Source organism: Cherax quadricarinatus, chromosome 9 (genome assembly GCF_038502225.1).
Source record: "Cherax quadricarinatus isolate ZL_2023a chromosome 9, ASM3850222v1, whole genome shotgun sequence".
Classification (NCBI taxonomy): domain Eukaryota; kingdom Metazoa; phylum Arthropoda; class Malacostraca; order Decapoda; family Parastacidae; genus Cherax; species Cherax quadricarinatus.
The window spans coordinates 56,781,564-56,800,590 of NC_091300.1; the positions used below are offsets into that span (position 1 = coordinate 56,781,564).

Genomic DNA, 19,027 nt, shown 5'->3' on the forward strand with positions numbered 1-19,027 from the left:
CAAGATTGATGGACTGAACACATCGACTCCAGGCTGAGGGACTGATTACCTCATACTCCTCCTCTCCTTACGCCTTCCTCTTTGTATTGGACTGATGAAGCCACTGTGTGGCGAAACGTTTCCTGAATAAAGATTCCCATATGCTGCATAAGTGTCTCAATCTTCATCAGTAAAATGGGTACCTGGGTGTTAGTCGGCTGGTGTGGGTCGCATCCTGGGACACTGACTTAATTTGCCCGACATGCGGAGCATAACAAGGGACTTTCTATGTAGTAGTATGTCATTGTTGTCAGCTAGGACTGTATACCTTGTACATGTACTTGTAGTAAATAAAGATATTATTATTATTATTATTATTATTATTATTATTATTATTATTATTATTATTATTATTATTATTATTGTCACTGTAGCATGTAATAGTATACATTTACGTTACACAAAGCTGTGTTTCCCTCCCCTTCCTTCACCTCACATATTTTTATAAACATAGACCAAAGCATATTCTAAAAAATAACCAACATATCTCTCAGTAAATTTATCGTACTCCCAAACACTAATAAAACCAATAATATCTTCAGTACTTTACTAGCTATAACTCTCAGTATTTATTAAGACACATGTGAAATGTAAGCGAAAATCAGGTCCATGATTGATGCCCTTACATTCGACGGTAAAGCTGACAGCTTAGAGACCTTATTCACTGTCGTTAGAAATACAGCTATCAAGATTTCTGGAGATCGAAGATATTGCTTCCCGAAAAGTTCAGACTGGTTAAGGCAGAGGGACTGAGCAGGACAAAACTGCCATTCCACTTCTGTCAAGGCTGAGGGAATGAACACTCAAATTAGCTCTCCACTTCAATTGTCTCCAGTAATTTAGTCACTTCTATATTCGACTGAAGAAACCCGCTGCGCAAGCAGAACGTCATCTCGGCTTTGTATACCATTAATATGATAATACTCTCAGTGTTGCCACTATCTCCAAACATCTTACAGGAAGGAAGCTTAGTAACACCTTCGACATGAAAGCAAGAGTGTAAGTTATTTCTCGTATAGGATGCTGCATCTCTGTGAGAGAAAGAGCAAGAGATCTAAACATTAGGTATGATGCAGTGACAGTAATAATAATGAATGTGTTCTACAATGAAACACTTATTGTGAAGTGAGACAATGTTCGACTCATCATATGATGACCCATCCAAATGCTGTTGAGTGAAATCTACTCTGGTATATCTTAAATACAGTTGCGAGAAACAACAGAAGATTTAGCAGAATAAGAGTTTTAGCCAAGTTAATTTACACTGAATTAAAGAATCTCTTGATAGGCGCATTTTCTCCAGAAATCAAAGTCCCCCAAACGCCGCATATGTCTTTTTTTTTTTTTTTAAATTGTGACTTTCACAAACGGAAATAGTAATGAGCTCCATTACTGATAAATGATAAAATGATCTTATCGTGTTGGTTCAGGGTTCTCTACTTATCTTCTTATGTTCAGTACCTTATTCAGTGGATTTATTTTATCATCATCCTATATTCTCCAGAGATATTCATTTCAGAACATAAGAGGCACTTAAATAAACACTTATGAACACTTAAATAGACACGTGATTCAAGATTTTTATTAGTCATCCACGACGGGGAACCTTTAAGATGTTGCGAGATTTTTCCCTTTTATCTTTTCTTCCTCCGTGTCTTCTTTTCTGTGTACGGTCACTAGGTCCAGATTCTTTGAACAGTAAGGCAGCGTTGTATAGCCCATGTGGTTTAGCGCTTCCTTTTGATTATAATAATAATTTGAACAATAGGCATGTGCAGGCGCCCGATGACCACAGGTATTGAACCCATTTACAGCAATCCAGAGAGGTACAGATAACTTCCAAAACATCAGTGGCGTAGCCACGACAGCTGAGAGTCAAAATCAAGTGTTTACGAGCATATTTGACTATTATATATATAAAATAGTGTGAAATTTTTGTTACCTTTAAATCACACACAATAAATTTCAGTTTAATTCTTTGTAAATGGCTTCAGTATTTAATGGCTGATACATCTTACAGCCAGGAAACTAATTATTAAGTTTTATCTGAGTGCAGCCAAATTCCTGATGTTGTAAAATAGTTGAAAAAATCTAGGAATCGTTAGAATCCGAGTTATAACTGGAGTATACCTGGAGTATAACTGGAGTATAACTGGAGTATAACTGGAGTATACCTGGAGTATAACTGGAGTATACCTGGAGTATAACTGGAGTATACCTGGAGTATAACTGGAGTATAACTGGAGTATACCTGGAGTATAACTGGAGTATACCTGGAGTATAACTGGAGTATACCTGGAGTATAACTGGAGTATAACTGGAGTATAACTGGAGTATAACTGAAGTATACCTGGAGTATAACTGGAGTATACCTGGAGTATAACTGGAGTATAACTGGAGTATAACTGGAGTATACCTGGAGTATAACTGGAGTATAACTGGAGTATAACTGGAGTATAACTGGAGTATACCTGGAGTATAACTGGAGTATAACTGGAGTATACCTGGAGTATACCTGGAGTATAACTGGAGTATATCTGGAGTATAACTGGAGTATAACTGGAGTATATCTGGAGTATAACTGAAGTATACCTGGAGTATACCTGGAGTATAACTGGAGTATAACTGGAGTATAACTGGAGTATAACTGGAGTATAACTCGTATAATCAGTTATACGTGGGATAACTGAAGAAAACTTCCTTTATAGTCATCAGATTTTCAAAACTTGTTTCTTACTGAGAGTGCAAGTGTGAGGGGCCGCTATTTTCCAACTTACATTCTTCAAATGATATAGTATTATTTTACGTTATTTTGCCTTGATGCTGGTGAGGGGCTCTTGCTCCAAGGAACTGGCATTATCCTCCCTTTTTTTGAATATAATCTAATTGCATCAAATTCTAAAAGCACTATATGACCCCTACTAGTTTAACGCTTTCCGCTGATTGAAATACAACAATCGTCAATATCATTTTAGTCTTCAATGGCTGATTTATTCTATGAAACGCATGAACAAAAGTCTTGGATCAGGCAGTGTAAATGATCCTTTCCTTGGATTTTGTCTAATTACTGGAGAATGACTCTTCTGGCTTTTTCCTCAATGGAAGCTTTTCCTTGCTTTTAGTTTGTGTAAGCTCAAATTTTTAAATTTTATTAGTCAAGTTGGTTTCCGTGAAATAACTGGAGAATGTCTCTTCTGGTCAGAAATAATTTAGTGTTTAATCTAACTGGGTCATCTTAGTCTAAATCTGCGTAGTGTTCGTTTAGGTTTTTTTTTTCCTTAATTTCTTACATGGATACTTAATCTTACCTGGAGTAGGTTTGGAAGGTGTTTCGGGGGTCAACGCCCTCACATCCCCGTCCATGACCAGGCTTTGCGGTGGATCAAGGTCTGATCAAACATGCTATTACTGTTGGCTGCACATAAACCGACCTATGAACCAGAGCCCGGTTGGTCAGGAACTGACTTTAGGTGTCTGTCTAGCTCTCTCTTGAAGACACACTGGGGTCAAGGTATCAACGGAGCTGGTTAAAAGTCTGGTAGCGGTGAATGAATGATTCTCTTCTGAGGCAACGAGTTTGCTTTATGGGTTCTTTGTACAGGCAGTGTGATAGCTTACCCTGGGAGGCCATGCCAGGGTCCTGAGCCAGCGAGGGAGACAGAGGAGTGCTAGTAAGCTTGTTGCCTCTTGAATGTCTGAAGGGTGAGAGCGAGGCAGCATCTCGCAGCCTGAGGCCAGGCCTAAGGCCCGCTAGACGGCAGTACTGGTGACGCGAAATATAACGGACGGCCTGAAGCAAAATATAAACCCTAACAGGTATACATATGGAAATCCACTTTATATATGCTGGGAGGCGGTTGAACAGTCTTGGGCCCCTGACACTTACTGTGTCTCTTAACATACTCATAGCACCCCTGCTTTTCAATGGGGTATAATACACCGCCCAGCCAAGTCTTTTGCTTTCGTAGGACCGATTTTCGTGTGCAGACTTAAAACTAGTCCCTACTAGGCTTATATATCTATGGCAGATATGTGGATAAGGAAAAGGATGGGAGGGAGTACTGTACCTCGTGGAACAAAGCTTTTCCTTGCAGCCGCCTCTGGCTGTACTCTGTTTGCTATTACTCTTTGAGTTCTATTTGTTAGGAAGTTATAGATGCAGCTACCCACTTTTCCTATTATTTCTTTATCACGCATTTTGTGCGCTATTACACCATGGCCGCACTTGTCGAAGGCTTTCGCAAAATCTGTGTATACTACATCTGTATTTTCTTTGTCCTTCAGTGCATCCAAGACCATATCATAGTGGTCTAGTAGCTATGAGAGGTAGGAGCGATCTGCTCTTATCCCAGACTGCACTGGGTTGTGCAACTGTTGGATGTCGAAGTGGTTGGCGACCTTTCCCCTTAGAACACTTTCGAAGAATTTTATGATGTGAAATGTTAGTGCTGTCTGTCTGTAATTCTGTAATTAGTGCCACCTTTGTTGAGTAGAGCTATACATGTTGTTTTTAGTGACTGAGATGACCCCCATGGGTAGGCTCCCTTTCCATGAAATGTTTAAAGCACGTGAAAGGAGTTTCTTGCAGTTCTTGATGAACACAGAGTTCCATGTGTCTGGGTCTAGGGTAGAGTGCATAGGCTTTTCATTTATTGCTTTTTTAAAAGGGTTATATCGGCAATTTTACAATTTTACCAAATTTTGAATTTCGGACATCAAAAAAATTATGTAGACCCTTAGTCTGATTACCAGTTCATTTAACGCTGAGTTATTATATTGGGACTTCAGTATCTCACTCATTTCTTTGCTGTCATCTGTGCAAGTCACATCTTGTTTAAGCAGGGACCCAATTCTGAATGTGACTTTTGTCCAAGATTTGGCATAAGAAAGGAAATATTTTTGGTTTCTTTCAATCAAATTTATTGTTTTAAGTTCTTCCTGTATTTCTTGGCTCCTGTATGATTCCTTTAGCTTAAGCTCGACACTTTTTTATTTCTCTGGCCAGTGCCTCATTCCGTATTTAAGATAGACTAGCCCCTTTGAGCTGTTCTGTAATTTATCATCTGCACCTTTAGAGGGAGCGTCTCTCTCTTTCCAGTTTACATCTTCTCTTCTTTTTTCTTGGGGGACTGTGCCTTTGAGCATACCTTAAGCACCAGAGTTAATTATTTCCAAGCAAACGTTCGGATCTGCATTGTTTAGGATATCTTCCCAGCTTGTTTCATTTATGACATGGTTGATTTGATCCAGTTATATGTTTTTGTTATTGAAGTTGAATTTGGTGAAGGTGGCCACATAACTGATCTCATTTTGCAGTTTGGGAGCCCTGCGGTTACACATCTGTACTTCCTTCATGTTGTTAACCTAGTGTATTCTCTTTGATACTATTATATTTCGTACCAGATCGTCATTACTAGTGAAAATAAGATAAAGTGTATTTTCCAGTCTTGTTGGCTCTATTACTTACTGGCTTATGGTGAATTTGTTGCAGAAATTAATAGTTCATGTGTATCTGAATTTTCATCTGAGCTGACCCCTGTAGTTGTCTCTGCTATAACATTATTTGCCACTTTCTTTCATTTCATGTGTCTTAAGTTGAAATTACCTAACATTAAGATGTTTCGGGCTTGGGCTGGAATATTTTCCAAACAGTAGTCAATTTTCAAAAGCTGTTCCTTAAGTTGTTGGGAAGTTGCATCTCGTGGTTTGTATACAACCACAATGACAAGGTTCTGGTTTTCAATCTTTATTGTCAACACTTCAGCTACATCATTTGAGGTGTTTAGTAATTCTGAGCAAATGTGCGACTCTATGACAAACAAGGCTAAACGCTCACGTTTCTTCCCTTATTGCATGTTCTTTTAGTCGCATCTGAATAAGTTGTACCCTGGGATCCATATTTCGTTGTCAAAGGGATCCTTTGTATGGGTCTCTGTGAAAGCCACAAACACTGCATTTGACTCTGTGAGCAGTCCACTGATGAAAGGTAATTTACTGTTTGTTGGTGGTTTTACACCCCTGTATATTTGCAAATACAATTGTTGAATTGATTGTATGTTTGGGACTTTATTTGCTTGTACTAGTATCTGTTGTTCTGGAATGTGGGGCCACTGACTGTACCTCCACTCCAGCAGTGATCACAAGTGATGTAGTATTTATGCCATTTTCCGCCTGTTTTTTCCTTCCTGTCTGGCACTAAAATATCTATGGAGTGGTTATAACTACCATGGTTTGTTACTCATGGTTAGTGGGACCTGTTCCTTCTGGTACTCTTTAAATGGTGTACCTGCCAGTTTCTGTTGTAACGTTGTCTTTCATGGACTGATGATTTACAAATTTCAGAGTGAAACAGTTTACAGGAAGAACTGCATATTCCTTTGGTCATGAGGTCGCAGCATTTCTAGGGATAGTCAATACTGCACGTCCCACTTGCTTTTTCTCCAGATATTCCATGCCTACAGACACCCTGGCATAAAATCTGAACAGATTTGATTTCTTTTTGCTGGGTTCTTTTATGGCTGGGTTCCCTACCGATGCAGTTTTTTCCTGACTTCCCACTATCTACAACACTGTATCAGCATCAGTACTACCACCAGTTATCACCACCATCCCTTCCATCATCATCCCCCTTTTCTCGTCTCCAACAGTATTGCTATTTTGTATTTCTAGATGCTGTATGTTAATGTCTGTACTCGTTTCTTCAATACCAGGACAACTATCTCCATCTGGTACACTGTCTCACAGTTCTAAGATCTTTACAGACACTGTCTTCCAAGGCAGCATCACTGCTGACAGTTCCAGCTGACTCACTCCAGCTGACTCACTCCAGCTGACTCACTCCAGCTGACTCACTCCAGCTGACTCACTCCAGCTGACTCACTCCAGCTGACTCACTCCAGCTGACTCACTCCAGCTGACTCACTCCAGCTGACTCACTCCAGCTGACTCACTCCAGCTGACTCACTCCAGCTGACTCACTCCAGCTGACTCACTCCAGCTGACTCACTCTCTTCACTATCTGCACATTCCCAATTGTAATATAAAACTGTCAAATTTTCCAAACAGGATATTTTTTTCTTAGTGTTACCGTCTTTTAGTATATATGAAATTTGTTCTCAGTTTCTGTCTTTTAAGCAGACCCAAAATCATTTCCCAATTTTTTAATATCAGTACAATAAAACCCATCCATGTTTTTCCCTAAAAATAAAACATTGATAGTTTTTTACATTCATGTTTAACATAATGTTTATTTCTGGTTACCTCATTCATACGCTTAAGTTAAACATCTAGTAATATGTAAATTAAAAAAAAATGTGCGATTAACGCAAGAAATCCAAAATTTCATCCGATTTTACTAAGTAATAAAACCTCATAATACTATTATTAACTTTTGTGATTTTTTTTCTTTTATTCTGACCTTCGATTCGAGATTACTTCTACTCATTTAGTGAAGGAAAATATATAGTGGAAATTCATCGATGATGTACCTGGAGTATACCTGGAGAGGGTTCCGGGGGTCACCGCCCCCCCGGACCGGTCCGTGACCAAGCCTCATGGTGGATCAGGGCCTGATCAACCAGGCTGTTACTGTAATAAAGTTGGTAGAATTACCGACAATATGTAAAGTAAAAGGACACAAATGCATCTAATGTGACTTTTCACTGTGGCAACGTTTCGCTCTTCAGGAGCTTTATCAAGCCATTACAAACAATACATGGACACAGAGGCTGTTACTGTTGGCCGCACGTAAACCGACATACGAACCACAGCCCGGCTGGTCAGGTACTAACTTTAGGTGCTTGTCCAGTGCCTTCTTGAAGACAGCCATTCACATATACGAAAAACTGCACTGGTCTAGGACTGACCCCTGTGGAACCCCGCTCGTTACAGGCGCCCACTCTGACACCTCGTCACTTACCATGACTCCCTGTCAGGTATTTCTTGATCCTTTCCATTGCTCTTCTTGTTATGCGTGCCTAGTTCTCCAGCTTTTGCACTAATTTCTTGTGAGGAACTGTGTCGAAGGCCTTCTTGCTGTCCAAGAAAATACAACCTACCCACCCCTCTCTTTCGTGTCTTACTTCCGTTACCTTGTCATAAAACTAATATAAGTTTGTGGCACAGGATTTTTCTTCTCTGTCATTTATAAGCGTGTTCCATTCCAGGTGATCCACCACTCTCCTCCTGATAATCTTCTCCATGATTTTGCATACTATAAACGTTAATAACACTGGTCTGTAGTTTAGTGCCTCGTGTCTATCTTAAAAACGGAGACTACATTTCCCGTCTTCCATACCTCAGGTAGTTGCCCAGTTTCAGTTGTTGTGTTGAAAACTGTTGCTAGTGGCATACACAATGTCTCTGCTCCCTCTCTAAACACCCATAGAGAGATGTCTGGTCCCACTGCCTTTGAGGTATCAAGTTCACTTAGAAACTTCTTCACCTCCTCGGTTGTGTGTATTTCATCCAACGCTTGTTGGTATATCCCTGGTTGGTGTGCCCTCCTATTCTGACTTCCCAGAGTCCTTTCTGTCTCCATTGTAAATACTGCATTAAATCTCTTGTTGAGCTCATCACATACTTCTTGGTCGTTTCTTGTGAGCTCCCCACCATCCTTCCTCAGCCTGATTACCAGGTCCTTGACTGTTGTTTTCCTCCTGATATGGCTATACAACAGCTTCGGGTCAGACTTGACTTTCGATGTAACACCGTTTTCATACTGCTGCTGGGCCTTCCCCCTTATCCAAGCATACTCATTTTCGGCTCTTCGAATAATCTCATTTTCCTGGGCCCTTTGTCTTCTGTATTTTTTTCATTCTCTGGTGCATTTAGTTTTTGCCTTCCTACACCTTTGAGTAAACCAAGGGCTTATTCTGGTTGTCCCATTATTTCCATTGCTCATGGGAACAAACCTAGCTCTGCCTCCTTGCATTTTGTTGTCATTTAGTCCATCATTTTGTTTACTGATTTTCCTGCCATTTCTCTTTCCCACTGAACCTCTTGCAAAAAGTTCCTCATACCTGTGCAGTCCCCATTTTTGTAGTTTGGTTTTTCTTAACCTACTCCTGTTACCCTCTCCACTTGTAACACTTCTATGCAATCATAGCTCAGAACCACGTGATCACTAACTCCGAGGGGCCAATCGTGTGTGATGTCCTCGATGTCCGAGCTACTCAAGGTGAATACAAGATCCAGTCTTGCTGGTTCATCCTCTCCTCTCTCTCTGGTAGTGTCCCTAACATGTTGATACATGAGGTTTTCGATACCACGTCCATCATCTTGGCTCTCCACATTTCGGGACCCCCATGTGGCTCCTGGTTTTCCCAATCAATCTCCTCGTGATTGAAATCACCTATACCTAGTAGCTTTGCTCTATCCGTGTGAGCTCTTCTGGTCATCTCAGCTAGTGTGTCCACCATTTCTCCGTTGTTCTCTTCATTTTCTTATCTTGATCTCCTGCAGTTCTGGGGTGGGTTGTACATCACCTCAATGACTATCTTATGTTCCCCAGACTGAACTGTACCTACTATGCAGTTCCTTTCACCTATTTCGTTGTTCATCATGTGCATGTCTGTGCGTTTGTGTACTCATCTATTTGTGGTTGCAGGCGTCGATTCACAGCTCCTGTCCCAACCTCTTCACTGATCACTTCTTGGTCCTGTCTCCAACATGAGCATTATCATACCTCATCTAAAATCTATGTATGGATCAGCAGATTTAGAAATAATGAAACATCCCAGGATGAAGAGGCACTAACCGGAATCAAAGTTTCTTGAGAATGCACATATTAAACTCCTATGCATCTTGAGAATGCACATATTAAACTCCTATGCATCTTGAGAATGCACATATTAAACTCCTATGCATCTTGAGAATGCACATATTAAACTCCTATGCATCTTGAGAATGCACATATTAAACTCCTATGCATCTTGAGAATGCACATATTAAACTCCTATGCATCTTGAGAATGCACATAATAAACTCCTATGCATCTTGAGAATGCACATAATAAACTCCTATGCATCTTGAGAATGCACATATTAAACTCCTATGCATCTTGAGAATGCACATAATAAACTCCTATGCATCTTGAGAATGCACATAATAAACTCCTATGCATTTTGAGAATGCACATATTAAACTCCTATGCATCTTGAGAATGCACATATTAAACTCCTATGCATCTTGAGAATGCACATAATAAACTCCTATGCATCTTGAGAATGCACATAATAAACTCCTATGCATCTTGAGAATGCACATATTAAACTCCTATGCATCTTGAGAATGCACATATTAAACTCCTATGCATCTTGAGAATGCACATAATAAACTCCTATGCATCTTGAGAATGCACATAATAAACTCCTATGCATCTTGAGAATGCACATAATAAACTCCTATGCATCTTGAGAATGCACATAATAAACTCCTATGCATCTTGAGAATGCACATATTAAACTCCTATGCATCTTGAGAATGCACATATTAAACTCCTATGCATCTTGAGAATGCACATAATAAACTCCTATGCATCTTGAGAATGCACATAATAAACTCCTATGCATCTTGAGAATGCACATAATAAACTCCTATGCATCTTGAGAATGCACATATTAAACTCCTATGCATCTTGAGAATGCACATATTAAACTCCTATGCATCTTGAGAATGCACATAATAAACTCCTATGCATCTTGAGAATGCACATATTAAACTCCTATGCATCTTGAGAATGCACATATTAAACTCCTATGCATCTTGAGAATGCACATATTAAACTCCTATGCATCTTGAGAATGCACATATTAAACTCCTATGCATCTTGAGAATGCACATATTAAACTCCTATGCATCTTGAGAATGCACATATTAAACTCCTATGCATCTTGAGAATGCACATATTAAACTCCTATGCATCTTGAGAATGCACATATTAAACTCCTATGCATCTTGAGAATGCACATATTAAACTCCTATGCATCTTGAGAATGCACATAATAAACTCCTATGCATCTTGAGAATGCACATAATAAACTCCTATGCTTCTTGAGAATGCACATATTAAACTCCTATGCATCTTGAGAATGCACATATTAAACTCCTATGCATCTTGAGAATGCACATATTAAACTCCTATGCTTCTTGAGAATGCACATATTAAACTCCTATGCTTCTTGAGAATGCACATATTAAACTCCTATGCTTCTTGAGAATGCACATATTAAACTCCTATGCATCTTGAGAATGCACATATTAAACTCCTATGCATCTTGAGAATGCACATATTAAACTCCTATGCATCTTGAGAATGCACATATTAAACTCCTATGCTTCTTGAGAATGCACATATTAAACTCCTATGCTTCTTGAGAATGCACATATTAAACTCCTATGCTTCTTGAGAATGCACATATTAAACTCCTATGCATCTTGAGAATGCACATATTAAACTCCTATGCATCTTGAGAATGCACATATTAAACTCCTATGCATCTTGAGAATGCACATATTAAACTCCTATGCATCTTGAGAATGCACATATTAAACTCCTATGCATCTTGAGAATGCACATATTAAACTCCTATGCTTCTTGAGAATGCACATATTAAACTCCTATGCTTCTTGAGAATGCACATATTAAACTCCTATGCTTCTTGAGAATGCACATATTAAACTCCTATGCATCTTGAGAATGCACATATTAAACTCCTATGCATCTTGAGAATGCACATATTAAACTCCTATGCATCTTGAGAATGCACATATTAAACTCCTATGCATCTTGAGAATGCACATATTAAACTCCTATGCATCTTGAGAATGCACATATTAAACTCCTATGCTTCTTGAGAATGCACATATTAAACTCCTATGCTTCTTGAGAATGCACATATTAAACTCCTATGCTTCTTGAGAATGCACATATTAAACTCCTATGCATCTTGAGAATGCACATATTAAACTCCTATGCATCTTGAGAATCTTTGTTCTTCAACTTCTGGACTTGTTGATAATGTTGAGTTATTGAGGCACGTTATTTTTTTTTTTAAATTAGCAACATTAGAAACTTATACCACAATCTGTGTTATTCTGTTGATTGGAGTGAAGTACAAGGCTGCCTCACTCCAAACAAATATATTTGTGTTAGGTAAGACACATATGCAACAGTTAGGTATCTTTATTATGAAACGTTTCGCCTACACAGTAGGCTTCTTCAGTCAAGTACAGAAAAGTTGATAGAAGCAGAAGATACTTGAAGACGATGTAATCAGTCCATTACCCTTAAAGTTTTGAGGTGGTCAGTCCCTCAGTCTGGAGAAGAGCATTGTTCCATAGTATGAAACAATATGGAGATGAAGTGACAGGATGGAGCTTTTATAGCGCCAAGAGGTGAGACGTAGGCCACTAGGAGAGGTAAGAACTCAGATGCTGAGAGGTCAGGTCCCTCTCAAATCCAGCCGCTCTCACTAGTACTTGACTGAAGAAGCCTACTGTGTAGGCGAAACGTTTCATAATAAAGATACCTAACTGTTGCATATGTGTCTTACCTAACAACCTGTCGGTATTTTATACCATTTTAATGTTCAAATATATTTGTGTCTAAATTTTAATAGTTGTTGCACACACACTCATTCTGTTTCAACAAAATTCTAAGCAATTCTATTATTCTCGCTAATTTAAGTTATTCGCAGTCTGGTTTTGCTGAGCACTATTTAACGCTAGAATAAAACACAAGGGCAACACTTGGATGTGTTTATTGTCGAACGTTATGCCTCCACTACATGCTTCTTCAGTCGAACACGAGAATAAAACACTGGGGCCAGTAGTAATGGTTTTAACGTGATCAGTCCGTCAGTCTTGGTATGAGGTGGCTAGTCCCACACGTCTGAAGCACAGGGTTGCTGTCACTCCTTATATGCAAAGCAGAGGTAAGGTGAAGCCGCTGGAGGTGACGTGATAGGTAAGTGTGGATCACTAGTGCAAGTACGTCATGCTAAATCTTTGTTTAGTTAAGGAGTTGCGGAAGACTTTTTCTTGTACCAAGATATCATGGTGTTTCTGTGTTAGACAGGTATTATGTTATTGATAATAAGCAGCACAATGCTGACAAGTCGAAGAATAAAACGCATGTGCAATGTTCCACCTACTCAGTGTGATTCTTCATCGAATACAGGAGAAAATAACGATGGAGGGAATACAAGTACTTTTGACACGATCAGTCCCTCAGCCGTTGTAGGAGGTTGTCAGGTCATGGAGCAGAAATGAGAAGCAGCAGCTGGAGGTGAGGTTCCGAAACGTTCCAGTGTTATATTCTCCTGTATTCAACTGGAGAAGCCTGTTGTTCAGGCTAGATGTTCCGACACTAAAGATACCCAAGTGTTGCACATGTATTTTATTCAACAACTTGTAGGTATTGTGTGCCATCAATTATAAGATACCTGTGTGACACAACAACACAATGGTATCTTGGTACACTGGAAGTTTTCTGACACTCCTGTGCTAAACAGTTGCTTAGCATGACGCACTTCCACTAGTAGGCCACGCTCACTTATAACGTCACCTCCAGCTACTTCACCTCACTTCCTACCATGACCACTTCCTACCATGACTGACGGACTGATTATGCCAAAACGATTTATTTTATTGCCTCCTATGTTATATTCTCCTGTATTCGACTGAAGAAGCCTGTAGTACCGGAGAAAAGTAACCCAAGTGTTGCACAAGTGTCTAATTCTTCAACTTGTCCGTTTTATAAGTGATCATTTAATAATATGATGCTACTAAACTTTTTTGTTTATTTCAGGTAACCAACAGAGACAAATGCATTCATATGGGCTCTAAAAGACAGTGAAATGAGTACAGTAACAACGTCCAGCTTAGAAACAAGGAGCACGAGACAATATTCTGAGTCACCAAAGGGGCCTTCACAACAGTGACTGCAAGAGAAGTGAATGTCTGCACTGTTGAACGCAAAGACAAATAAATAAAAAAAAATTGGAAAAGTGAATGTGGCACCTAGACTCAACCACAACACTATAATTACTTTGGTACTAACGCACGGAAAACCTACCATTGATAGGGAACAACTCAAGAGATCGTTGATTATTAGTGCACGGCCCAAGTGAGTACTGACTGCTAGTACACGGACCAAGCGACCACTATTAGCGCGTGGGCCAAGTATTAGGAGCACTTAGCCAAGCGACCGCTGTTAACACAAAGGCGAAGAGACAGCAAAAGGCAGGCGGCATACCTTAAAGCGTATCAGCATTGATGAACGTGCGTTTTCGTATCTTGTTCACGTGGCTCCACCGCAGTAAGTAAGATAGTCCTACGTTCTAGGAGAGCCACTATAATCTCAAAATACGGAATCTCTTGCGCAACATATGAGAGAGAAGACGAGAACTCTGTGGGAAGAAAACTCAGTATTATTTGAGTAAACTCAGTTTAACTGAGCCACACACAGTCATGGAGACCGTCTCTCAGGCGCCAAACCCTGCAGGTGAGACTCCCTTGTGTTCACATGAATTATACTTGTAATAAAGTTGATCCCAATTATTTAATTTTAATGAGATTTTGAAGAAGACAGAGAGGGGTGGAAGGAAAGAGAGAGAGAGAGAGAGAGAGAGAGAGAGAGAGAGAGAGAGAGAGAGAGAGAGAGATGTCGTAAGGGTTCTTGAATGGAGATATCACAGGTTGAAAGTACACACACTTGTAGGATGGTAGATATATTGTCAGACTGAGATGGGAGATGGAGCCCGGTGCCAAGCCTGTTCACGTCTTGTAGGTCTGCCGCCGAGTGAGACCGGGACAGAGGGATCACTGCCCATGTGTATCCCTATGACGTCACTCCAAGCCAAAGGCCTACGAGGGATCTCGTGTCTAAAGCACATGGAGGATACTAATATGCTATGCTATATAATACAGGGAATACAGGGATCAGCAACTATGCTGACAGCTCGGTCATGTTACGTATGTCGTCCCGACATACACTACTATCTATAGGCTGAACAGGCAGGCGGATCTGGGCTGATTCTATACAATAACAAATGCATATATAACTTAGAACTAATGGATGGTACAACATGATTTTGACGTAATGGGTGTTAACGTAATCATTACAAACTATAAGAACAAATCATTATACAATATGGATGGAATTGATCGATCGATCTGTATTCATGCACTCTACGGATTCTGAGGAAGAATAATTATATACAAAGAAGTGTTTAACAGAAAGGCAGATTCGGTGCACGCAAATCTAGACTGTTAATTCTCAGAATACGGAGGGAACGTGAACACGAAAATTTCTGACAAACTGATCAGCTAATAATAAAACACACAATTGACAAATTCATTCATCTCGGACATCTAATTATACAGACTATGTACATTTAAACCCAATTCTGCGAGGGTAAGGTTTACGTATGCAGAATGGTTATCATCTCTGGGAGGGTCGAATTCCTCTGCAATGGCTAACACATGCCTTGACTGAGAGAGATCTGAAGGAGTATCTACAAGATACAGGTACAATCACTAGTGACTGTGGAATTACTAATTCGTCTGCTAGGAGTACTCAACTCGACTATTCGATACAGTAATTCTTGGCTCATAAGTCACTAATGAGTACTGGTGGCTTCACAGTAAGAATAAGCTCTTCCTGGAGCAGGAATCGAATCACACCAGAACACAAGGGATCGGTTCTTTGGGCATTTTTGACATCCTCGACAGTAAATGGAGGATCTGCAGTAACTACACTAACGTGTCGCGATAAAGCATCTGCGACTACATTCGACTTGCCAGGTAAATTTTCAAAAGTGGGATTGAACTCTTGGATAGTCAAGGTCCATCTGGCTAACCTTCCAGTAGGCTGTTTGTTCTGGAATAAAGGTAACAGTTCTTCCTTACTGGAGGAAAGAACAAACTCGGTGGAGTGGATGACTCCCCCCGGTTGAAAAATTAACGCTATAACACGCAATATGAGCAAGGGAGAACGAATCTACTATCTCAACTGCAAGCACAGGAGAAAAGAAATGAACACGGTGAACAATGCTGATATTCAATCTGAGTCGCACACAGTGACACGAGGTATCAGCTATAAAGAAACTACACTTACAAACGTTAACATGTGAAAGTTACTCGAGAAATAACTTCTTACAATGCACTGATTACTGTCAACTAGGATGGGATCACCATCTGGAACATTAGGAACAACAACAGACACTCTAGTGAGAACACTAGCTGTAACAGAGACGTCTTTCTGCAGACAGCATGTCACATCAACAAGAGATGGCATTACTAGTTGCAAGTAATCGTTTTCTGACAAGGCATCCCCTGTGGAGAAACTACTACTCGAACTAGCAGTCATTGCAGGGATAGGCTGTGCACTCAAGGCAGTCTGAGTGTCCTCGGACACTTGAGGCAACGGAACACTATCCTGCAAGTCTGAAGGTATAGGTGGAACACAGACGGGAATGACAGAATTACTAGTGCCTGACCGCTCGGCTACGTTAATAAGTAATTCGTGGATCTATAGGAACTTAATCTGAACTTCACATTTCGCAGCACTTTAACAAATCTCAGATACAAGCTGTGAGAACAAACACATTGCTCAAGGGCTAGGTATTGTCTTTCAGTCAGTAAGGGAATGTTGGTACTGTGGACTGATTCATATTGACTTTGACTGGAATGATACACTAAGTGAACGTTCAAAAGTGACTGGGACATCTTCTCAGTGAAAATACTGAAGGGCATAAGTCAAGAAAAATGGAGAGAATGACACAGTAAGCTTAAATGGAAAAAAAAATGCTTAACTATTCTGCATAAGTAATTAAAAATTGACAAGTTACACAGTAAGCAAAGAACTCACACAAGAATAATATGCAACTTAACAAACACTGAAAATCAAGAGAACTTGTACTTTGCTCAAATCTAATATTCTCAACTTTTACTTTAAATTGAATAAATGGCACAGTGAGTTTTCTTTACTTTCAATGCAACAAGGAAAATACACAATAAAATGATAAAATGGACTCAATAAACTTGTGCAAAAATTGAAACAAACACACAATTCACTGAAATAAAAATTAAAATGACAGACAGAATAAAATACTATGCACAGAACAGAGCATAAGAAACTGCACTGTAATAAACTGTATTGCACAACACTGCATAAAATTTTCTGCAAGAAAAACTTTAATAGCAACACAATATTTGCACAAGAATTATTGCAAAATGAGTATGTGCAATAATAAAAATTATAACACACAAGAAAAGAAATATATCAAGGAATGAACACTTTAACTCTTAACTGCACTTAAACAACAAGCAAAAGAACAATTTACTTTAGAAGGAGAATTTAAAAATTGCACTAAGAGTGAATTTGTTCAATAAAACATGAAAAAAAATAATAGGTGCTAAAACACACAACAAAAAGAAATACAACACTTACAGTGATGCAGAGCACAAAACATCAACATAAACTCAGTACTAGAATTTTCTTGCAATGAAACTTGATGTTTTTTAAAAAAATTTTGTAAACAGATTTCTTGCTGGAGCTTTAAAAATGGCACTATTGTCTGTGGAAATAAGACAAATTAAACACTGGCTGAATAAAGGAATATGAACACAAGAATGTTCAACACACAGGGAACAAACAAAAATACACAATTGCTAGGAAGAAAAAAAAAAAATAACAGACAACACTGAGTTGTGATGCAGGATATGAGGTGAAAAATTTACTGAGTTAATTCACTGGAATTCTGAAGTTTAAACACAAGTTCTATACTGCTCATATGTTGCACACACAACAAAGGAAACACTAAGTACTTACTTCAAGTGTGTATAAAAAGAAACAACACAACAGATATAAAATAATACACGAAAATTAACACTGAATTAAGGAGATTAAAAGAAATTAATAGAATCAGTACATGATAAACACTGAGTCTGATCAAGAGTCACTGAATGTCACTAAGAGAAAAATTCACTGGGAACACAAAAGAAATGTCTCAACACTCGCAAATGTCTCTAAAAAAAAAAATATTATAGCTGTAACACTTGAAAAAAATGAGATTGATGGATTGTTTTTATCGTCTTGCTGCTGTCCTCTGCACAGATGATCGTAGAATTGCGCTTAAATCGGCGAGAGACAACACATAGGAGGCTTTTAAAGATGGCGCGCCACTCTCTAGCTCTTGACCCCCTATGTGGTCCTTAAAATATGGTGCTACAACCCTTGGCAGAGCACCAAAACACTGATGAGGTAGGTGAGTTGTAATGGCCGACTGTAGTTGGGTTTGTGGGTAAAGCTGAGCGAGGCGTCTGGGACCGGCAATGGTGCGACACACGTGATCGTGAGTGGCTGGGCTTATGGGTTGAACGTCGTAAGCCTCACTGAGAAAACCCACACTGCCGCGAAGATAATTCTAAGCCGGCTGGCTTAGAAGAAACCCACGAAATACTACAACACCACAAGGATGACAAGGAGCACTCAGAATGCTTGGAACTTGAATCACAAGCGATGAAGGCTACTCATGTGGCTTGCTTGAGTACTGGGGTAAGACACCTGGGTTGGTTGCTAGCTGGCTTATCTTAACCCTTCACACAGAATAGCTTGATAACTTCACACGATGAGCACAGCAGGGGTGGAAGCTGGCTTGGCAGACAAAATAATTGGATGGAGTAGGCTAGGCTGGACTGGACTCGGGTGTTCTGACTCCCCCACCACAGACTGGAAGCTGGCTTATTTTGCAAACTCGGGTCAACCCCTCGGGAGTAATGCAAAAAAGCAGGAAACACTAATACAAAGAGACTGACCAGTGAATAATGTAGAAGCTGGTAGAGTAGCTGGCTTGAGGTAGCTGGATGGGGTGAACCTCGGTAGTCGGTAGGCCTACTGGTCACACGAAATGGCCGTCTTGCTGGTCGACAACTTTATCTCCAGAAATCGCTGTAATCGTCAGAATTACAGGCTCACCGCTGG

The 19,027-nt window shown here is 39.6% G+C and overlaps 1 protein-coding gene across 1 annotated transcript in view; it reads left to right on the forward strand.

Moving 5' to 3' along the window:
• Positions 1-13,905: 13,905 nt before the first annotated feature.
• LOC128686029 (phospholipid-transporting ATPase ABCA3) overlaps positions 13,906-19,027 on the forward strand; it is a gene marked incomplete at its 3' end in the record, with an annotated part of 363,040 nt that continues 357,918 nt past the window's right edge. Inside the window, 1 exon segment of the mRNA XM_070083443.1 lies at positions 13,906-14,545. Coding sequence (XP_069939544.1) covers positions 14,512-14,545 — 34 coding nt within the window.